The sequence below is a fragment of the Telmatherina bonti genome, assembly GCF_933228915.1.
Source record: "Telmatherina bonti genome assembly, chromosome: 4".
NCBI lineage: Eukaryota > Metazoa > Chordata > Actinopteri > Atheriniformes > Telmatherinidae > Telmatherina > Telmatherina bonti.
In genome coordinates, this window is record NC_136622.1 from 27,090,547 (window position 1) to 27,113,601 (window position 23,055).

Genomic DNA, 23,055 nt, shown 5'->3' on the forward strand with positions numbered 1-23,055 from the left:
GCCTTACCTTAAAGCTTCCTGCAGTAATAGCAAGGTTCCTTATAAATGAACAAAACCACATTTTGGCTTTTAAATAGCAGAACAACTTTACCGTGACAGTCCCACAAGCACGTTTCACAGATGGGATAATGTTACGAAAGCTGGCCAAGTGATGTAGGAGGCAGGAATCAGGAAGATATTTTTTAACTTAGTGTATTGGCTTTTCAATAGAAAGATAAAAAAATATATATATAAAAACTTAAACAACTGATCAAAAGGAGAAAAGGTAACTTAGTCATCAAGAGGAGGAAAACATCAGCTATGAGCCTGCCTATAGGGTCGCTCGCTTTGAAGTGCAACTTTAAACTCCCTTAGGGTACCTTTTCCATGCTTTCTATAGCAGAAGCACCTCCTACAGTGCAAAGATGATATATGATAATATATATTTATGTGGAATGGAAGACGCTTTAGAAACATTTTAATTATTATTTCCCTATTTCTCCTTTACATATTAGATTTTGTTCTGGCTGATTAGATCAGTAACTGATCTCCATCTCATTGATTTAAAATGCCTAACTTAAAGTTCAACCTCAGATTGTTTGCTTCAGGCTTGTCTAATTTCCTACTCTCAAATGTGTAATGTATTTAATTATTTTTCCGAGAAAAAAATGCATGTATATATGTTAGCTCTGAGTCATTTGTGTAATTTTAATTGATCTGCCCCTTGGAATTTAGTTTTTTTTAAAAATCAGGATAATCTTTCTTAAATCATTTTAAAAGATCATAACCAAATACCTCTCTGCAAATGTATTAATCCTCATCTGACTGATGTACAGTGAACCACAACATTTGCAGTAAATCTGCTCTCCAGGCCACAGTTTTAACATTTCATAATTATTCTAGTGTTAAAAATAGCTGCAAAAAATATTTATGATAACTTGCTAGTCAACGCAGTATTTTTTCCCCCCAAAGAATTAAAGATAACATCTGGCATTCTCACCCACAAGATCCTCCCCTTCGAAGGAGGGCAAGCCAGATATGACTACTCCATCTTGTCTTTCCATCGTTGTTGCCATGACAATTGTGCAGAGTGCTTCTGTCCCTTGAGAGACAGAGAGAAAGGGGAGAGTGAATGAAAACACAGAAAGAAGGGAAATAAAGGGAGCAGAGGAATGAAATATCATTAGAGCATAAATAGAATGAAACAATGTCATTTAGAGTATGTGAAGACGGGGGACAATCAAATAATGGGACAACCTCATAGTTAGAGCAAGGGCAAATGTTGGCAGCTTGCTTTAAAAAAAGAGAACATTACGTATGTTGTACTCCCTTTAACAAAGTATATAGAAAACCTGGAGGAAGGACTATTCACTCACTCTGTGTGGGCTCAGCTTAGACCCACCAAGGCCGCAGCCTCAGCAGCAGATTGAAATACTTGGGCATTCATGGTGATGCAGGTTCACTTTGAAACGCTCAAGTTTTTCAGTGCAGTGAAAGAGTCATACCCCCACATGGATACTCTGTGCCCACGCAACAATGCTATAATGCAACACAACCTGAATTAATTTTCTTGTTGCTGCTGGAGAAAAAACATGTTTGCATGCGAGAGTGAAATCCAGGGTCTTTTTCTGATGAGATATGATAGATGGCAAGGACATTTTTTGAGTGAATTGAGTCATAAAGAGGTCCCACCCACACCTCCATCACCGGTACTGGTGTGTACGCAAATGCTTTTATCAGCTGAGCAGATATTATTTCTGCTGTGTGCTAATATTGTCGTAACAATGTGAGTATGTTCTATTTGAGGAGCCATGTGAGCACATTTACTGCCTGGGATGTTGTGTTGTAATAACCTCATTAGCACCTTTATTCGTAAACTTCACTGTTTTGTCACGGCTAAAGAAGGTCCTTCCTCCATGATGACAACTGCAGCTATTTAGATAATCCAAAACCAATACTGTTTGCTTTCACTCCTTTGTATTTGAAGTGTCTTTCTAATCCAGTGAGAAGGATACCTGAACAATAATGAAAACCAGTCTTCCATTTCTATTGATAACCCAGACTCTGTGAAACAGAACCATATTTATTTATGGGATATTGAGCAGTGATTTAAAGTCATTCAGTGGCAGCAGCAGAGTAAAATATGTCAGGATTATGGCACCAGTAGCATATTGTAAATACTGCAAGTAGGATATGTTCCTGCACACTTGTCAATATTCTTTTGCACTGTGAATAAATAAAGGCTCACCCCATTGCACACCTGCGATGCTCGTGTCACATATTTATAGCATGAATACGTTTATGGATGCATCTTCAAAGACATGCATAAGCAGGATGATAAAATTCACGCATTTCTTTGACTGAGCTTCAGCTGCTTATAAATGCTGCATTCAACCATATTCAATCAGCTCTGAATTATACACATCAGCATCACTTCGCTGGAGCAAGTTAAGTGCATTGGAAGATTTTTGTAATGCAAGAAGATGCATTTTCACGGCTGTGTATAAAACAGCTGTTCTAGCTGGCATTTAATGTTTTTCCATCATCAAATCTTTAGTCTCTTTAAGCATGCTGAAATGTATTTACTGAATGGCAGTGGTTAAATTAAATGTCCCCCTTGCTGAATAGGAAAATTACTTAATAAATTGCCCAATTTCTTTGGCAGTTTGCAAATTTTCTAAGGTTGCTTCCATGTCAGGGTTTTTGTATCGACCTTCTGCACTATGTAATCTGGAGCTGGAGGGTCACAAAACGTGCTGTTGTGAAGGGAAACGGTTCTTATTGACATCTGACCTTGTGATGTATGCACCTCCTGTGTCAGCCACACCCACAAATACACGTGCAACCACAAAAAAAAAAAAAACACTCAGCAGTAAAGCAGCAGCCAAGATGGTCCAGTAACTGGCGCCCCATACTCTCAGAGACATAGCGAGGGTGTGCAAGAGAAAATAGGGATAAATTATGAATTGTGTAGAGATGGGCGTTGCAGCAACAGAGTTTTAACATTTAATGATTTTTTTGCCAATGCAGCAGAAAGAGCCTAAGATGGATGCTTGCGTGTTGTGTGTTAACGTCACCGGTAGGTACTCGCTGTACATTCAGAGTTCACGATGTTTTAGAAAATAATTGGTCGTTACAGCAAAAATGAAGACAAAGTAGGCAGCAGGGCATCAGAGGTCTACAGATGAAAAAAAAATGGTGATGCACAACTCACTTATCATATTTAACAAAGCAGACTGTCGCTTTTGTATACAAAGCTACTTGATTGCCTAGGCAACAGCAAGCGCTTGTCCCAGTCCCACCTCATGTCGTTCATGCATTCATTTGTCTATTTTTGGCCCAGCACTTTGTGCTGTAGTAAGTCCCTGGAAAAGGAGCTTCAGCAAGGGAAGATAGGCTTCTTGGAAAGCAGTGAAAAAGCTGCGTGTGGGTTAAAACATCAGGTGGAGCCCATCAGAAAAGATTGCTGTTCCTAGTAGAAGGTAGAAGAACTAGCAGATTGAATTGAAGAAAAAAAAGTTGAGTGAGAATGTATTTTCCTACACTCATGTTCTGTGAATGATCTCGTTTGGATATCCGGCTCCAAAGTATTAATATTTCATTAACACAAATGAGATTGATCTTCTTGGTTAATCTTTACAGTCTGTTGTTTGAGAGAGATAGAGATGGATAAAGGCACAGCGAGTCATCGTGTTGAGAAAAAGAGAAAGGGGGAGGGACAAGGGAAAAAAAGGAGGCAGGGAGAGAAGATGAGCTTCTCAATGTAAGCCTTGAGGAAAGCGGTGGAGTTGAGAGGAGAGGAAACAGCTCTGTAGTTACTTAGAAGATGTGCATATCAAGGCTGGAGCTCTGGCTTTCTTTTGATGTGCTCCTTCGCTTTGGGTAACAGTCAAGATTATCCTGGAGAGTTGATGCTGGAAGATAGGTGCCTCGCAGATCAGAAAGGGGAGATCGGTGGATGCTTCAGGGACCTGTGGCTTGTACCAGCAGCAGTCCTGCTCTGCTGCAGTGTTGGTCAGACTGTCTAATGCAGATAGATCAGTAGCTCCTCTGCTAATAGCACGGGTGAGAGCACCGAGCAGAGCGGGTTACAGCACAAGGGGGAGGAGATCACTTAGATTAGCGAGCAACCTAGTGCGGTGTGTTGCTCTGAGAGAGAGAAAGCAACAGAGCTGGAACTGTTGTGCTCCGCTCTGCAGCAGGAACCAAGGGTTCATCCGTTTGTCCTAAGGAGGTTTTGACCAAGAGGGACGGAGGAGGAGCACCGCAGGTCATTAATGCTCTCTCTGTCTCTCTGCCGATGTTTTGCAGGAGTGGTGCCAGCCAAGCGGAGTCCAAAGCTGGTGGTAAGTACTATGTCTTCAGCTCTTTTGTGTGTTGGTGTGTGTGTGTGTGTGCACATCATCGCATGCTCCTGACAGAGAGAAGTGCTATTTAAAGAACAAAAGACAGATATGACATATAACTCTTGCTCTGCTGTTTTGCATCCAAAGCTTCAGAAATCTCCTATTTTTCCAGCTGCTGTCGTTTCTCCTCACTTTATTCCTCAGTGTGCAACTCTTTTTAACATTCCCTGTTACCATTTTCTGTCTTTTTTTTATTGTTGGTTTTCTTTTTGTTTCATGTCTTTTTTTATTTTTTTTTCATCTCCGTGTTGTCACTTCTTTTCCTTATATATCTGCTTGTTTTCACTCTGCATCCCTCTTCTCCTGCCACGCTGCCATCCTTTGACTGATTGAGCATAGCCTGGGCAGAGCACCGTAGCAGTGACCAGCTGTTGGGGAGGGCAGACAGCTACAGCTGAGGGAAGATGGGGAGAAAAAGGCATGAACAAAGATAGGGAGGGGAAGACCAACGTGGAGACGCAGCAGTGAATCACCATGATCACCCGCAGATATAGAAGGAGCACTGACACCGAAAAGAGGGACAACGATGCCACTATGAGCTGGGGGCAAAGAGGAGAGAGGGAATGGTGAGGTGGGGGGGGGGGGGGGGGGGGTGGACGGACTGTGGTAACTGAAGGAGAGATTTTAATAGACTGCAATGTGACTCCTTGTTGTGATTGATAAGTGAGATTGAAGAAAATGGGGAGAAAGAGGCAGGAAGACCAGATCTGTGAGCGGCGCGAGGGTCTCTCTGGGGACGGCCAGCTACACGGGAGTTTAAAGAGCAAACACCTCCTGATTTTTACAATTCATCTCAAGCTGATAAAAAATCAATACAGACTCAGAAAAAGACTGGCCCTGCTCTGAATTACTGTCAAGCAGTTTTACCTCTGGACGTCCACAACGTTGTAGCAGGAGCATGTTCCTTCCAGACAACGTTACTGACAGGTTCAGTTGTCACTGTTAGAGAGGAGGAAAACCTTGTCCCGTGTCTCTTGATGGACATTACAAGCCCATCCCTGAGCTGACTGGATGTTAGGATTAGGATTAATTTGGTATCCATCAGGGATGTGGGTGTTACCTATCCAGGTCACATAGTGTGGCAGTTGGAAGAAGAGGGGGGGGGGGGGGGGGTAGGCGCCGTTAGGTGGTCGAGTGGGACCGATAGCGGCCATGGCTGACTGTCACTCTAGATTAACTTTCCACTAAGAAAAATCCAGTATCCCCCTCTGTGTTATGTCAGTGAAATGTCACGCTGCGTGCTACTTTGTGTCAGCCAAGAACAACCATTTTGCCTCCAGTTAAGAGTCTAAATAGATGCTCACAGTGCACTCCAATATGCAAGAGACACTGTGCTGTCCCACCTCATTAAGCAAGTCCCCTATGATCAAATGAGAAGTCAATTTTGTATGGCTGTTGTCCTCATTAGGAAGCATTATTGGAATTTGACCCTTCATCTCATACAGTATGATGGGTGGGAGACACTGCCATGACCTCTACCATTGTATGCACTGCTTTATTATTCATAGCTTATAAAAAAAACAACAACAAATGATTCATTTGTCAATTTTGCCCCTTTTCCCTGTCAGTAATCATATTTTCCAAGAAGTGCTCATTTTTTATATGACTGAAAAGCATTTTTTCCAGTGTGCATCTGCAAATAATAGCATAGTAATGTGTACATTCTCTGGTTGCAGACCTTGTGTAAGTTGTGTCGCCCATAAAATGGCAATAAAATCAGCCATGGAATCCATAAAAAGCCGTATCTTTTGTTCATTAATATTTTCACCCCCCCGAACCAATGTCTTGCAACCATGGAAACCATGTAATTTCTTCTTGCGCTCAATCTGACATTTTTAGTGAGAAAAGTTTGACTGTAATATCTAAAAAAGATGACCTTGGATGTTTTTTCTTCCTCTCTGTCCTCTATCTCACTCCTATCATTGACTCACTTGTCACTTTCCATCTCCTCTCTCTGCCCTGCATCTCCATCTTCTGCTTTTACATCTATACTTACTCCATCCTTCACACCCATACACCTCTTTCTGCTTTTTTTTGTCCACCCAGCACCAGTTAGAGAGAAAAGACAGCCAGAGTAGCTCCCAGCACAGTGTGTGCAGCCATCGCAGCACCCACACAGATTCTCCTAGCCACCCACCTTCCGCCATGCCCAGTGAGGCTGTGGTTCCCACTCCGGCTGCCCCCACCCAACCTCTGCCAGGCCTGCCCCCCTTGGACCCTGCAGATGGCACTCTCACCCTGCAGAAGAAGCCAGACCCTTTTAAGATCTGGGCACAGTCCAGGAGCATGTACGAGAGTCGATGTGAGTACATTTTTGTTTTAGTTCTGCAAAGTTTCTCTTAGTATCAATAATATAGACTTAAGAACTTTCTGTAATGGTGGAAGCAGCTTGAGATCATCCATCAGGGGATGTGAAATGGTTTCAGTTTAAAATGAAAACAAAACAAACTAACAAAAGAAAAAAGAATTTAAAGATCCAGGGTTGATGCACATTGTCCGGTTCAGCCTGTTGTTGTGTTTTTGCTTCACATTTGCCTTTTAAATCCCATCTGATGCTGTGACAAAAGATGCCTCCAGTGGGATCTGTCCTTGACAACACACGTGTGAGGAGATGAGTGAAGCATCGGGGTATTTGTTTGAGCCACTTGTACACAAACTGTCATTTCTGTGCACTCAAGAATTTAAAGTGCACAACAGAGCATGGAAGCACGTTTGATTCCACATAATAGAAAGATATATGACATGTTTACTTAAAAAGTCATACTCTATTAGAAACCAAACAGCTTTTGTCATCCTGCTGTATATGTAGTTAATAGTTAATATAGTACCCAAAACTAAAACATTCCACTGCGTGAAGTCACTATCCCTTCACTCGGGATCTGCTATTACATTATTCATAGGAAAACACTGTAAGAGTTTGTGATGGAGGGGGTCCATGAGGTGAAATACATCCTTAAAACGTCCTATTCTTGCCTCAGTAGCAATATGCCATTGGAGGTCGGGCTTTGTTGATGCTGTGAGATGCAGCTCTGTGTTGCAAAAGATTTTGTTATGCGATTGTAAACAGGTGATGTGTTTGGCCGGTTTGTTGCATTAGCTGTCAAGGATTTATAACAGTTCCCATCCAGATGTGCTGGCTGTACACATGCTGTGAGTTGCAGTGTTGGTTGATAATAATGGCAGCGTGTAGAATCTAGGACTGCTGCTGATGAAATATTAACTGGGCCTTTGCGAGTGCTACTTTAAGCTGCAGATGATTGGTATAACTGTTTGATAACCCCTGAAAGAGCTGCAGCCTTTTTTTTTTGCTTATAATGTGTGTGTGTGTGTGTGTGTGGGGGGGGGGGGGGGGGGGGGGGGATAGAGACAAAGAATGACTAAGAAGCTTAGATTCCCTGTCTGTATTTTCATATCTTTGCATGCTGCTACATGCCAGCGCACACTGCTTGAATTTATGAGGAGGTGCATTCATGCATTCATTGTGTTCACTTGAAGTGTGCTATTTCAGTGAAAGTCCAGTGTTATTGAAAGGTGAGTTGTAAAACCTTTAAGAGAAGGCATCTGGAGTACTATTTGGTTTTTAAGGAAATTTCCCTTCTTACCCATGAGGCTTCTTCCATTTTAGCTGACATGCTGGGAATATTAATGTACTTATCGTGTAGCTTGCTGGAGAACAGAAGAAATCTAGAGTAGTATTGCAAACATTCAAGTTTTTTTTAGATAATGCAGCCTTTTCAGAAAATTTCAAGAAAATATGAGGTCTTCAGTTTTAGTTTTTCAGAATTCTCCAGTCGCAGATGGAATGACAGAGCGTTTCTCATCACTTGTCAAAGCTGTCCTATTTTAAATGACAACGGTCCCGTTTTCTATTCTCAGATTTTAAGTGCTTTCTATTTTCCTCGCTGTTCCTACACATAGACGTGAAGCCTAAAAATTTCCCAGAGATGTTTCAATGTGAGAATGCAAACATCTGATGCATTAGTAAAGTCTCTGGACAATATGTGTTACTGTCGTTTATTGTCAGCACCTCTGACATTATATTTTAAATATTATAGAATGGCATTGAGGATACAATACATTGTGTGTGATATTGATAGCAATGCAAAATAAAGTAATTGAGGAGCCTCATCAACTAGACATTACTTTGTATTTTGATCTGTGAGAAGTACAAGAAGTACAGGATTTTACACATGCCCGAACCAGTGGCTGGGGTCGTATACTTGTAGGAATTTTTGCAGGTGATGACTTTCAGTTGGGTTCATTCTTTATATGTCTTTGAAGGTCTAGATGAGCACAATGTGACATCCTCAAGGTAAAGTTGGCAATAACATGGGCAGCACTCTCATATTCTAGTACTTTCTTCACTACCATTCGCCTCTGGAGGTCTAAGTTCTCATTCAAAAGACTTCTGACTGACCGCGGAGAGCTGCAGAAGCCTCCTGGATGAGAGATCAAACTTGTCAAAGAATCAAAAAGAAATTCAGTGTATGAAATCTGTTTACTATGAGCTTTGATCACTACTTTTCTCAGATCACTGGAAGGTTAATTGCATGTCTTGCAGTAGCAGTGTGACTTAAACTTATGTGGAACTGGAGTACAGAAGCGAACGGGTTCAGTACCGGCCTGCATGACAGCCTTGTAAACAGCCGGTAGTGCATAAAAAAGAGGCCTGGGCCTTCTGTGTGGACTGGTCCTGTGGGCTGAACAGCCTTCCACCAAATTGCCTGTGTCCTCCTCCACAGTCTGCTTCAGCGATGGTGAGATGCAGATTTGTGGAAATATATTGAATGTGTGTTTGGTGGAAAGCAGAAGAGATTCGTTGCATGGAAGAAACACAAATCATTACATGTGATTCAGATTGTATTTCAGATTAGGGCTCATAATGAGGTCAACCTGCACCGAGAACGCTTTCAAACTTTACGTCTATGACTATGGCAAGGCTGATGAGACTTTGATTTTAATGTGATGACAAGGACCCAGCAGGGAGGGACTGTGGCAGACGAAGGGGCAGCTGCTGGATCAGGATTTCTTTCATTAAAATGCCAGTCCTGCACATGGACTCTTCTTTTATGAAGCGAAGATTGTATAGCATTTAGATTTAATATTCAGTTTGGCATTGTTGCACTTAGCAATATCAGTATCGGTAACAGCTCAGTACCAAGAATGTGTACTCTTACTTGGTATCAATAAAAGTGTACCGATACCACAACCGATATCACGATAGTCAAGCTAGCACAGATGTGTTTGACGACATGTCTCGAACATGTTTTAAAAGAAATAAACACCTTTCATGTTAAAATGTGACATTTTTTGTTACACTAAAAGCAAAATCTTTGTTTTAAAACCAGACATTTATAGTTGTATTTCGGTAAAATGTACCAAATCAAAATGAAACTTGTTGAAATTGTTAAATCTGTAATGTTACTATATTTGTATTGGTGAGGTAACTTCAGAAAGGATGGATAATTTATTACAACCTAATGAACTCTTACACCGTTATACCAGCAATAATAACCATAGTTACAATAATGTTTGAACATTATTGTGACTATGGTTATGTGAACACATAAACAGATTTGGTATCGGCAAATATCGGTATTTGCATATATTCAAACTTCAGATATCAGTGATCGGAACTCCCAGAAAGTGGATTGGTGCATCCCTAGTCTGACTGCAATATGCAAGGCATACCCTTGAAAACCTTTAGGCATTGGTAGACCCATTCCACATGCTCAAATTGCCAGTTTAACATATACTGATGTTCCTCCATGCAATTAGAGAAGACATCTTTTTAACCAATTTTTAATTTAAAAAAAAAAGAAAAAAAGCTGGATAGTCACTCCCCTCCTTAGTCAAGAGGAAGCAGTGTCCAAAAGTTTTTATAACTATCTGAAATTTGTTCTGTGTGATCACAGAACAGCTTGCTCTTTGCTTCAGGTCATTTTATAAATAAGCATATGTCTTCAAAAGACAGTGTCATTTCTAGATCATGTTCACACATGGCTTTTCCCTCGCATGACACAGCGTTAACCTGCATTTTGTGGATGACACAGTAAAATGTGCCACCAAGGACACTCTTTATGAAAGTGTCCCTGAACAAATTCAGTTTCTTTTCCAGGACACAATCGAGCCTGTTTTGAATGCAGCACCGCCTGAGGACTCAAAGATCATGGGCAGCCAATATGGACTTTTGACCATGTTCCTTGTGCACAGAGATGTTTCTAGATTTGGAGAGATGCAATAGAAAATATGGGCATAAAATAGAAAAGAAAGCAGTAATTTTTCATTTACTTAAAGGTAGGGTAGGAGATCCTAGAAAAACAGTTTGAAAAAACTACATTTTGGAAAAAAAAAAAAAACCATAATTTAAACTTATGTGCAACTGGAGAGCAAAAGCTATCGGGTTCAATTGGATGTCAGCAGGGTGTGAAGAGGATTTTTAAGTAAAGTAAAAAAAAATGCCTGGAATCATGTCAAATCATACCTTTAATTGCAAATTGAATATCTTAAAGACTTTTTTCACATTAACTTCAGTTCAGATGTTATTATTGATCAATTATTGAGCAATTCATGAGACCAAACACAAAAGGAACAACTTAAAGAACACCAGCATCACTTCACCGCTTGAAATCCTCAATATCAGAACATCTTTGGAACGTATATTGAGAAGGAATGTCAACATAAATCATATTTATTTCTTTTCTGAAATGTGTTACAGGCCTGAAAGGGAAAATACTAATGCGTATTGATTAAGAAAACTAAAGTTGACAAGAATATAATTTGGGTTCATACTGCCTGCAATTTAGTAAATCTTAAAGCTTTTAGATCTGTTGAAGTTCATTCCTGTGGGATCCTCTAACTGATTTTCTTGTGTATTTCAGTGCCAGATTGCCAGGAGCAGGACATTTTCCTTTGGCGGAAGGATACAGGTTTTGGCTTTCGCATCTTGGGTGGAAATGAGCCAGGGGAACCTGTAAGTATCCCTTTAAATGTCACGATTTGTTTACTGTAATAATTTATGAAATAAAACACTGAAGTGTGCATGTATATGGCATTTGACTCTTTTTCAGCACAAAGCTCTTTGCTTACCTTTTTTCCTGTCAGTTTTTTATTCTCCCTCTTCTTGACTGTTCAGCCTGCCTTTAAACCAGAATAGCATAAAGCCTCAACACATCAGTCTCCCCCTTTCTAACTGGAGCTGCAGCTCTCTGGAGGCTCAAATAGACAGCTTGTTAAGGGAAGCAAAGGCCTTATCCACCAAACCCTTGCTGTTGTGCGTCATATATTTGTCTTAAAGGAAGGAGTCAGAAGAAGAGTAAAAGGCAGAAACTGAAGAATAGGGTGAAATAAAATGGCAGCAAGCTTCAGGTCTGGCCCACAAGCAGTGGTGCTTTTTGTTTGTGGCGAAGAAGCACACAATGTTTGTGTGCTTCTTTCTGTCAGAGCTTCATGCGCACCCCCACATAGTACCTAAATCACAGAAGCTTTTTAATGCCCTAACAGGCTGCATTGACCTTCTCGCACTGAGTCACAGCGTTCTCTTTTCAGATGGCTTTATGAACTGCAGATTATTCATTCATTCATTCATTTTCCGAACCGCTTATTCCAATTCAGGGTCGCGGGGAAGCTGGAGCCTATCCCAGCCGGCTTTGGGCGACAGGCAGGGTACACCCTGGACAGCTCGCCAGTCAATCGCAGGGCCACACACAGAGAGATGAACAACCACTCACGCTCACACTCACTCCTAGGTGCAATTTAGAGTTACCAATTAACTTATCATGCATGTGTTTGGATGGTGGGAGGAAGCCGGAGTACCCGGAGAGAACCCACGCATACACGGGGAGAACATGCAAACTCCACACAGAAAGGCCACTGACCAAACCAGCCAAGGATTGAACCAGTGACCTTCTTGCTGTGAGGCCACAGTGCTAACCACTGCGCCACCGTGCAGCCCAACTGCAGATTAACAACTCTTAATTAGCTTAGCGCCATAATGGTAACACTGTCGTATTAATGTGACTTTGTGAATAGACCCAATGAAATGAAATGAATCTCATTCATTGGCGTGTGCCTGCCTTTTCCAGATCTACATCGGGCACATAGTGAAGTACGGGGCCGCAGATGAAGACGGGCGCCTGCGGTCGGGGGATGAGCTCATCTGTGTGGACGGCACAGCGGTGGTGGGAAAGTCTCACCAGCTGGTGGTGCAGCTGATGCAGCAGGCTGCCAAGCAAGGCCATGTAAACCTCACTGTCAGACGCAAGAGCCCCGGATATGGAGGTGAAGACAGTATTTCTATGATGTTTGAATGCATGTTTGGAGATTTGTTTTTTTTTTTTTAATTAGCGCTTGCAAAGTTAAAGCTCACTGCTTCTGATCATTTGTGTAAACAGTCTGTTTTAACCACTTCCTTCTTCCCAGTGTCTAAAGGAGAGGGGGATGTTCCCCCATCACCGGCCTCCTCCCATCACAGCAGCACCCAGGCACCTAGTCTGACGGAGGGCAAGAGAACCCCTCAGGGGAGCCAGAATTCACTCAACACCGTCAGCTCTGGTAGCGGTTCGACCAGCGGCATAGGCAGCGGCGGTGGCGGTGGTAGCGGGAGCGCCGTGGTGCCTGCTTCCCTGCAGCCATACGATGTGGAGATCCAGCGGGGAGAGAATGAGGGATTCGGTTTTGTCATTGTGTCATCTGTTTCCAGGCCTGATGCCGGCACCACCTTCGGTAAGTGAAACAAAAGAGAGAAAAGCTCAATCATTTTGACATGTCAAATTGACTCTGTTTACTCTGCCTTCAAGGATAAAATCGTTACTTTAGACTTGAATCTGACTCAGTAGCTTCGATAGTTTAATAGTTTGTGTTTTGAATTGCTGCACGGTATTTGAAAAATGTTCACTGTAGTTAATTAAATTCGGAAAACATTCTGCAAAGGTCACCATATGACCATTTATTTACATATGCAGTTTAGCTGGGCTTCAGTTATATCTCAACTGAGTCATGTAATTGGACTACTACACAAACACTGGACTGCGGGAGAAAACACAAGAAGATTATGCAAATTCAATGCAGAGCTTGAGATTCAAATCAGGAATCTCCTTGCTGCAAGGCAACAATGCTTACCACTACACAACCCGGCCACCCCACTAACATACATCAGTGACTAACTTTTTCCCCTAATTTTGCTCAAACTGACATAAACCATTATGAATAACTAAGATGTTTAAAAAAAAAAGTGCTGAACATGTAGGCACCACACGAGTTAAATGAATGATTAATTTCATCTTCTGGCAGAATTACCATATATTTGTGGTTCTTCCTTATTGAGTTTTCTCCCCTTATGGCTTGCCGTAGGCTTTGACAGAAGTGTTCAGGAGGAGGTCACAGACCTACCACTCTTCATAAGGAAAGCAGTCTCCCTCAGGATCAGGCTTTCTGCAGCTTTATCACAAATTCCACCATCACAGATTCATCCCTTATAGCAGCCCTCCACTGTTCATTCAGCATATAATTGAAGTCTACTGAGCTCGACTCCACAGCTGTCTTTACCATTTATGTATCACAGCCAAACAGCAGGATTGTGTGGAACAAACTCGCTCAGGCACTGAGGAGGAATTGCAGATGTCGTCCTTGAGCAAATTCTCCGTTAACCTCTGAGTGATGAACTCAAATGTCAAATGAAGGACCCTTGTGTACATAGCTGTTATGATGATATACTGTGATTGCGTCATGGGTGAAACATAAAAATGGATGATGCTATGGCCATGCTAACTACCCCGGTGGAAGTATCATTGATCCCATGGACTAATGGAGCTGCTTTGCAAAATGCATTGCAAGAATTGATATGTTATGAATGATGACAGCTGTGACGGTGCAGGGAAAAGGACATCTGAACACCTTTTGCAGCCCTAAAAGATTCTTTTTTTCTTGCTGCTACCCCTCTGTGTTCATTGTGTTAAATCATCTACTATTCCTTGTGAGAAAATGAGATGAATAGACTTTGTGATTTCATGCCTTGCATCGGGGATCGAGCTTTAGCACCCTGTACTCATTCTCCAAATGGATATTACCACGTGGGACACAGGCGGAAATCTGGCAGAGGAATGTGTTTTACTAAACTAAAAAAACCCAAAACAAAACAAATAAAACGTTGCTCTTAGCATTCATCAAAGGGTGCTTGATGGGTTCAATCTTGGGGGAAAAAAAGCATTTTCAGCTGATTCAGTTTCCCGCACATCAAATATCCAAAGGATTTTGCTCCAGTCCAGCAGGGCCCATCCCCCTCTCATTCCCTCCTACACTGACCTGAGGTTGTCATGATGCTTAGCAGATTGAGTATTAAATCCTTGCCACACCCTGTAATGTCCCATATCTCATTATTTAGATAAAGTCACAGCATACAAATGCATTTTCAATCAAGACAGGGGAAGGGTGACTGTGAATTAAGGTGATGTAATTAATATGGATGCTGCAAAGATTTCCGGATGTAAGGAGAAGGTTGAGTGAGGAGCAGAGATAAAGGAGAACTGTATATCTCAGAGGTCAGAATTTCTGCTGTATTGAACTCTGTCATTTTGCTGTAATCTCAGTCTTGTAAAGTTTAGATTTAGATTTCAGGACTAGTACCACATAAAAGCTGTGGGCTACACATTTGTCCTTAGAATTTGTAGCACTTTCTGCACTGGTCAAGATATCACAGCTCAATTACTGGAAAGTATTACAAAGGCTGAATGCTTATTGATCCAGTGATCCGCTTGCTCCACAGCCCATTATTTAACATGTCAGACTTTAGGACCAAAGGACATCCTCTGCATTTGTGAATTTTGCTTTTGACATGCTTTGCAATGCTTCTAAAGGAAATGTAATATATTCTATGTTTATTGCCAAAAACCTGCTAGCTATTAATGCACCACACGTTGTGGGCTTTTCTTTTAGTGAATTGGGAAGTGGTAATTTGGATAATTAATCTTTTTTCCTCTTCTTTCTTTCTCTATGTTTTCCCTCTTCTTTTCCTATTCTATGTAACACAAATCAACATAACCAATCAAAACAATCAAATAAATCATGACCACTTGCTGTTAATAACATGCAAAATAAACATGGAAACATGTTAACACAAAAGCTGGAAATGCTTGTGTGGCGATGCCTCACAAAATAGGACGGATCATCGAGGGCAGTCCAGCAGACCGCTGCGGCAAACTGAAGGTCGGGGACCGAATACTGGCTGTTAACGGCTGCTCCATCACCAACAAGTCCCACTCAGACATCGTCAACCTGATCAAGGAAGCTGGGAACACGGTCTCACTCAGGATCATCCCGGGTGACGGTAAGGCTCTTGGCTTCCAGCCTTGCATGGTTGTTTCATAATGCAGCACGATGTGACTTATTCATGGTTGTGGTGGGAAGCAAAGGGCACTGATGCTTTTCACAGGCAAAAGCACTATTCATCAGGGTGTGAACCCTTGTGTCAGAAAGTGAGTCACTGTGTAGGAGGAAGATAAAGATGCCCCAGAAGCTACTGTGGTTTTTCCACAAATCCCCTCATTTTCTGCTCATTTATTCCTGATTTTGCTCACTGTATGTGCTATTAGTTGGAAATGATTAAAATCATAAATAAAACTACTGCTTTCTGTTGGGGTTAATCTTTTAACCTTAGTCTTTAAAAGGAATATACTGAATTTACAGTTTAGGACCGAAAGTTCCACATGTTAGGTAAAAATTTTTGGTCAGATGTTGAAACATGAGGGGTTGTTAGCAAAATGCTAACGCACAGCTGTGACACAACATCTCCCATGAAGATTTGAAATGAACATTAAGAAAGACTGGAGATGAAAGGGGAACAAACTCTCACATACAGTAGATGTTTGCTAACTTTCAGCATATTAAATCACAATGCAAGAAAAGCGAGCAAAGGGTTGGGTTTAATTCACCTGTTCACCTCTGAGAGACACAGGAAGTCACTTTTTTCCAAGTAATGAGGGGGACAGCGAGTAAAGAGCCTAATATAAATGAGCCATACTGATGTGCTTGTTTAACGCAGGCAGAGCCGTACTTCTGTCAGTGTCTCTGGAATTAATGTGTGATGCGGTGTGTGTTGTCTGGTATAAGCTGGAATTAAACGAAAGACAGTTGCTCTTGTTGGTTTCCTCCTCTGGAAACATTGTTAAAACAAAATTATGCTTTTTGTGATTATTTTTTTCAAGTTTTTATATTTATTTATTTGTTTATTTATTTATTTTCTCTTTCTTTGTCACGAAAAGACCAGTTGTGTCCATGAGCAAATGGCAAATGACAGCATCACAAACGGTTAGCGTCAGCCTGAATGGAATTGCATGTTGGTGGTTCCACACAGGCATCTGATAAAACAGACTATTCATTTTTAGCCTATTTACTGTGTTTTTCCTGGTTTTTTTTTTTTTTCAGAAACCTCCAATGCTTCTCTGCTCACTAATGCTGAGAAGATAGCTACCATCACCACCACACACACACCTCAGTCCACAGAGATCAGGTGGGTCTTGTGTAAAGGCTTTAAGCAATCTTTAAAATGTTTATTCCTTGAAACAGCATAAGGTATAATTTTGAAATTTGTCTTTCTTTCTTGCATTGAAAGGAATAATTCAAAGTCAAAGGGCGTTCCCCCTCCACCACCCTCACAAACTCAGACAACACAGGTAAGTGTGCATGATTATACTGTATAATTTGGGAATTTTACATACAGTACTCACTCTACATACGCTGTTATAGATTTATGCTGCTGCTCATTTTAAACCATCATCAGTTTTCAGACTAAAGGGGCAGTGAATTTTAGCGTTATTAAAATATGTAAGGTTTCCCCGTGGGTCTTTTAACCCAAGTAATAGTTCTATTCGGTGTCTGTGGATAACACATTACACAATTCTACCAGCGATGTCACTCAGTGCTGGCTTTTCTAACAGTTTTCTTAAACAGAGGTAAGGACCCGATGTTCCACTGTTCCAAAAATGTTCAGCAAAAAAAAACCTTGAATGCTGCAACCCCCTTATGTTCTGACTTATGTTAATTCATACAGGAGCCTTCCTGTAGTATACCAAAGTAAACCTATAATATGCTAACAAATGCAACAGATGAAGTGATTGCAACTTAGAGAACTTGATTTGGTTTGTTTCTTTGATTTTGTTTTTTTCTTTAATGAGTTTGTATGTTTGGTAAACTCCCTGTTCAGCAGCCATCTGATGGTACAGTGTAATGAATCAGTAATAACAAAGTATACTACAGGGGAAAATTAGATTTTGATTTGTTAACTTTACTACAGTCTGCAACTTAGGTAGTAGATATAAGTACATGTTACGTCTGAGACTTTTAAAACCACTCCTGTAGTTCCTGTGATTTTTGTGCGATTTTTAGCTGTTTTTTTTTGTTTTTTTTTAGCTGTATTCCTCACATTACCCTAAATTGCATGTATGTTTTTCTATTAAAAAAAAAAAATAACCACACACAAATTAAGAAATAAGTTCACGTGTAATGTTTATTTTCTAAAATAGTTCTCACTTACAATTAACATTTTACAGTATTTGTTTTAAATGCAGGATTGGAGAATTCTGTATTTTTAAAAGAAAAACAAAGAGCTACAGACATGTCAGTACTAAAAACAAAAAAGAAAACAATTACTTGATTCAGATTCTACAGAAAACTAAAAGCAAAAGTACCCCACCTTTAAAACGCTGCATGATGTTGATGTGACATGCAACCTGAGGACAAGCCAGACAAGAGTAAGTCATTATGAAGCTTTGTCCTCATGGATCTGCAAATGTCCACATTAAGCTGCTTGTAGATCTAACAAAGATCTACACTTGAGGGGAAGAAGGGCACCATTATATAATGGAGCCAATACAAGATTAAGTTAATTAAAAATAAATAAATATATTTATGTAGTCAGTGGTTAAATATTGAAAAAGATGATGGTTTTTGGTGTCACATGGTCATGCTCACGCATGAATGCTCTCTGCATTCTGCAAAGAAAATACCAGGCTAATTATGTTCAGGAAGACACAGTTTCTGCTTTTGTTGGGAGGAAACTTCTGAAAGTGGAAAGTTTAGAGTCCAGTCCTTCTGTTGTCCTTGCTCAGTGATCTGCAGCCTACTCACATGCACTTACAGCATTAATTATTCATGCATTCCAAGGTATTGTACTGCCATTGACATTTTGAGTTTTTGCGGGACATGGCTTGATTGGTCCTGAAGTTTAAACTCACCTTTACACTCCTCTGTGTACCGTAGATTAGTCACTCTTCTCAGGTGTCTCTCTGACTTTCTAATTCTTTTCCCTTTTCTTTCTGGCAGGATGCAGAGTTCTACTCGGTGGACCTCGAGAGAGACAGCAAAGGCTTTGGATTCAGCTTGAGAGGTGGACGGGAATACAACATGGACCTTTATGTGTTGAGACTAGCGGAGGATGGGGCTGCTGTCAGAAATGGCAAGATGAGGGTACATTACAAGGAAGTTTGCTCTTCCTCTTATTTTCTCCTCAAAACATTCTGGCAGGCTAAATTTCCTCTTTGCACATTATTGATGAAAGCCTATCATTAGCCATCTGTCCCAGTCACATGGCCTCTCTGTTTTAGGTGGGAGACGAAATCCTGGAGATAAATGGTGAGAGCACAAAGAACATGAAGCATTCACGGGCCATTGAGCTGATCAAGAATGGCGGTCGGCGGGCACGGCTCGTCCTCAAACGGGGTGATGGATCTGTACCTGAATATGGTAGGTAAACACGTTGCAGATTTGTTCTCTATTCTTGTAAATAACAAGAATTGGTTGTACTGTCCATACAGTGGACTAGAATACTCTCCCATCCACTCAGTGTACATCTGAAACATAGAGCTATGATATTTCCCAGGCACTTGCAGATTCTAAATAATGCTACGGTGCAAAAAGACGGAGTTGTTGTTTATCGTTGATCAGTGAATTCATGCTTGACACTTTAGTTGGTAAAGGGATTCACGGTCTTTAGGATCTATAATACAAATTCTCTGTAGGCTCAAAAGTACAGTTCAGATTAAGTCATACTGCTATTTCTCCTGGTTTCTGTCGGAGATCATTTTCAGGCACCTTTATAACTCTGAGTGTTTTTAAAGCTGTGTAAAGCTTAATATTTTCGTTGTATTTGACAAGAAACCCCTTCTTCTTTCTATTGACATTCTGTAAAAGAGCCTCTTGTCTGTTTTATTTGTTTTCTTCTCTCCACTCCTCTTCCTTTCTCTCTTGTTGCTGGGCTCTTCCTCCTCTCTCCAGCGATGATGGCTCCTCATCTCGCTGTTGGTACAATGAGGAATGACAAGATGGGAGAGCCCTGTTTCTACCTAATGGGCCAAAATCAGACAACGGTTTGTAGCCAAAAGTCTGTCCCTGTCCACTTTCCCTGTCATCTTTTTCCCTTTCACTTTTATAAACCCTTTTGTCCAGCTCATCCCCTACCTGCATCCAACTTTTGCTTGTGTTTGCGTGCAGATGTGTTTACACTGTAAACATGCTTTACGTCTTGTCATGCCTGAGTTCAACTTATTTAACTTTTGTGAGTCCATACACATGCAAATCCTATCCCTTTCTGGCTTCGGACCAGATGTTTGTAATAAAAACTAATTTGATGCCATTGCTTATCTCACACTGCTGCCATGGCAACACGTCTCATTTGGCAGATTCTCAACCAAGCGCACTTGTTTTGTTTTTGATTTGTTATTCCAGTTTATGTTTATTCACCATTTTGTTTTGAATGACTTCCTAGGAGCCTGCTGTATCATTAATAACCCTCGCCCTACACGTGCCGATGTGTTGCACCTGCTTTCATGCCAATATTTCCTTGTGTTTCAACTCACAGTCCTAGAAAGAAAAAAAAAACCAGTAATTTGTCATTAAAAAAACTTCTATTTTTCATTTATAAATGGAACTCTGAAACTTACACATCAATTGAACTGATTTAATGATTTATTTATTTTTGTTTCTAGGGAAGAAATGCGTCATATAAAGTACAAAACAACCACACGCATGCATAATTTCCTTGCATTTCTGCATTGACTATGTGCTGCCATGTCAATGCAAGAGCTTCCATGAACCTAGACAGAAACTAGTCATGTGTGCTTAACATAATATACGTGACATGTTTTTTTGGGGTTTTTTTTCATATAAAAATATTCCTCAACCTCGTTCTTATGAGAGGTACCTCTATTGAACACGTCTCTCCTCTTTTCTTATCTCCTGCAGACGGCAGCAGTGACGGGCACCCTCCCACACCCGGGGCACAAAACACTCCGGAAGTGAAAGAGCTGCCGACCAAGAGCCGATTTCACACCGCATTGGAGTCAAGTTATCCACCAGACCTTCACAAACCATCTCGCCTGGAGGAGGCTGCATATGGCCGAGATATGAACAGGGACAGGGCCGGGTCAGATCAGATGGACTTCCAGTGCCGGCAGTTCAACCCCCATCATCATTACACCTGGAGTAACAATCACAGTCAAACTACCCCCCGACAGCAGTCTCCCGACATAAGTAACAGCAGTGGCAACAAGAAAAGCCGAGGCCACAAAGTGAAAAAGTCTGAGTCTGAGAGCGGCATCTCTAAACTCCTGAAGACTCTGAGGAAGGACAACTCGGGGAAGAAGGCTACAGCTGCTGAGAAACTGAGGGGGCGAGAGATCTCAAGCAGCAGTTCTACTTTGGATGGGAAGTTTCATCTGCAGCGTCGCGGCTCCCTGGACCGCTCGCCGACCAGGAAGCGTACCTCATCTCCAGATCGCCGAAGGGCAAAATCAATGGACCGCAGGGCCGAGCGAGCACATCGCGACCGCACACCCGAGAGGGAGAACGACGACGGAGGGTTCCTCGCAGTCACCCCTGACCGGAAATTCCACGAGCGGAGGCTCCTCAAGGACTCACAGATGACCGGACGAGTCTGGGAGGCGACAACCCCTGAGCGCACGAATAACAACGGGGATTCCTTGTCACGTTCCAGGGGCCGCACATACGATAGAGCCAAGAAGAACGGCAACCTTCTGAGAGACTCTTCCTCAGAGAGGAAGGAGGAGGGACACCGGATGAATGGGACGATGGAGAGACGATACAGAGCTGAGCGGGACTCTTCCCCTGACAGCAACTATAGCCGGGACGAGATGAACTATGCAGCAGCACCGAGACTGAAGGACTACTACAGCATGATGAAGAACAATGCTGCACACAACAATGCTGCCTACAACAACACAGGCCACAACAATAACACAGTAGGCCGCAGCTCAAACCAGATCCCTGAGCCCAAGAGAAGGCTGTACAAAGAAAGCCCTAAAGACCTCAGCATCTAGAGCAGAGCAGAGTTTCCCCTCGCCGCACTCTCCTCTGTCTGTGCAAACTATGTACCATACACTGGAATTGGACTACTGACAATACTAACTCTTATTCTTTATTTGGTCGAATGGTTTATTGATCGATTTAATTGACTTAACTACTTGTGATCCCATCCAGAGATTCATAAAACAGCAGGAGTACAATCCTTTTATCAGTCTACACTGGTTGTTTTGTCATTGTTCTAGTTATTTTGAACATAACAGAGGTTGTTGTACTATAGTAAAGGTATTGTATGTGCCTGCATATGAAATCAGTGATATTGCTTTTTGTAGGCATTGCTGACTCTAAATATTTGTTCCCTCAGAGGTATGAACCATGCTTCCATTTGTGGTAACTTCTAACTGCTGACTTATTTTTAGATGTCTTTTTCAAACCTCAATTGCTTTATTGAAGAAACTATAGCACAAGACACTGTTAGTTTGCAACAACTGCTGAAGTAACAATGAAGTTAAAGCAAAAAATCTGAATTTAAGATCAGATGGTCATATTAAAGTGATAAATTACTAAATTAATATATTGCCCTTTTTGCATTTTCTCTCTATTTATTCTTGATTTGGCACATACCCTAAGCAAGCTACATTCAGTCTTGAAGGACTGGAGGAGAAGTGTAAGCATGTTGTATCCCTGTCTGTGATGCATCACTGAAATGTTTTTTTGAAAAAGAAAACTTACCCATTTGCTCATATGTGTGTACTGATGCAGTTGGGAAGGAGCTTGACTCACTTTAAAATTAGAGGCAAAATTCTGTTTTGGTTTTTTTGTGTTTTTTTTTAAATGAGTCATCTAAATTTGTTGCTGATTTACAATTCAGTAATTTATTCAAATCTGCATTTTGCCATAGTACCAGCTGAAGCTGCCATGAAGTATGATATTTTCAGATGTGTCATAACAGCAAATAAATGTAAATTATCCCAGTGCAAGATGCATGTGTAATTTTAAAAATGTAGTTTAACCACTTTATTTGAAAGGTCTGAGTGAGAGTAATCAATGAGGAACACACACTGTAGTTGTTAACCTAGTCCTCATGTTTATTCTGCCCACACCGTTGTACACCGACCACCTCCTGGGTCCACAAAGAGCTGATGTGGCTTGTTGTGATGGTAACATACGGAGAGTCCTGGTACAGGAGACGACTAATCTGCCATGCTGAGCCATGCTGTCATGCCACTACAGTCTGACTGCTGCTTTTTAATGTGTTCTGTGTGTATTCTCTGTTTTATGTTTCATTTATGAATTAAGAATATATTGGATAAATGACAACAAAATCATTGTTTCATCACTGTCGTCACCATGGTACTGT

General features: G+C 41.2%; 1 protein-coding gene across 1 annotated transcript in view; it reads left to right on the forward strand.

Annotated features, from left to right (window-relative positions):
• LOC306754660 (membrane-associated guanylate kinase, WW and PDZ domain-containing protein 1-like) overlaps positions 1 to 21,978 on the forward strand; it is a gene marked incomplete at its 5' end in the record, with an annotated part of 99,689 nt that extends 77,711 nt beyond the window's left edge. Inside the window, 12 exons of the mRNA XM_079238700.1 lie at positions 1,327 to 1,404; positions 4,291 to 4,325; positions 6,432 to 6,687; positions 11,267 to 11,358; positions 12,470 to 12,665; positions 12,807 to 13,109; positions 15,541 to 15,708; positions 16,806 to 16,890; positions 16,993 to 17,053; positions 18,702 to 18,845; positions 18,983 to 19,121; positions 20,619 to 21,978. Coding sequence (XP_079094826.1) covers positions 1,327 to 1,404; positions 4,291 to 4,325; positions 6,432 to 6,687; positions 11,267 to 11,358; positions 12,470 to 12,665; positions 12,807 to 13,109; positions 15,541 to 15,708; positions 16,806 to 16,890; positions 16,993 to 17,053; positions 18,702 to 18,845; positions 18,983 to 19,121; positions 20,619 to 21,712 — 2,651 coding nt within the window. The 3' untranslated portion in view covers positions 21,713 to 21,978. The remainder of the gene's footprint in view (positions 1 to 1,326; positions 1,405 to 4,290; positions 4,326 to 6,431; positions 6,688 to 11,266; positions 11,359 to 12,469; positions 12,666 to 12,806; positions 13,110 to 15,540; positions 15,709 to 16,805; positions 16,891 to 16,992; positions 17,054 to 18,701; positions 18,846 to 18,982; positions 19,122 to 20,618) is intronic.
• Between the last annotated feature and the right edge of the window lie 1,077 nt (positions 21,979 to 23,055).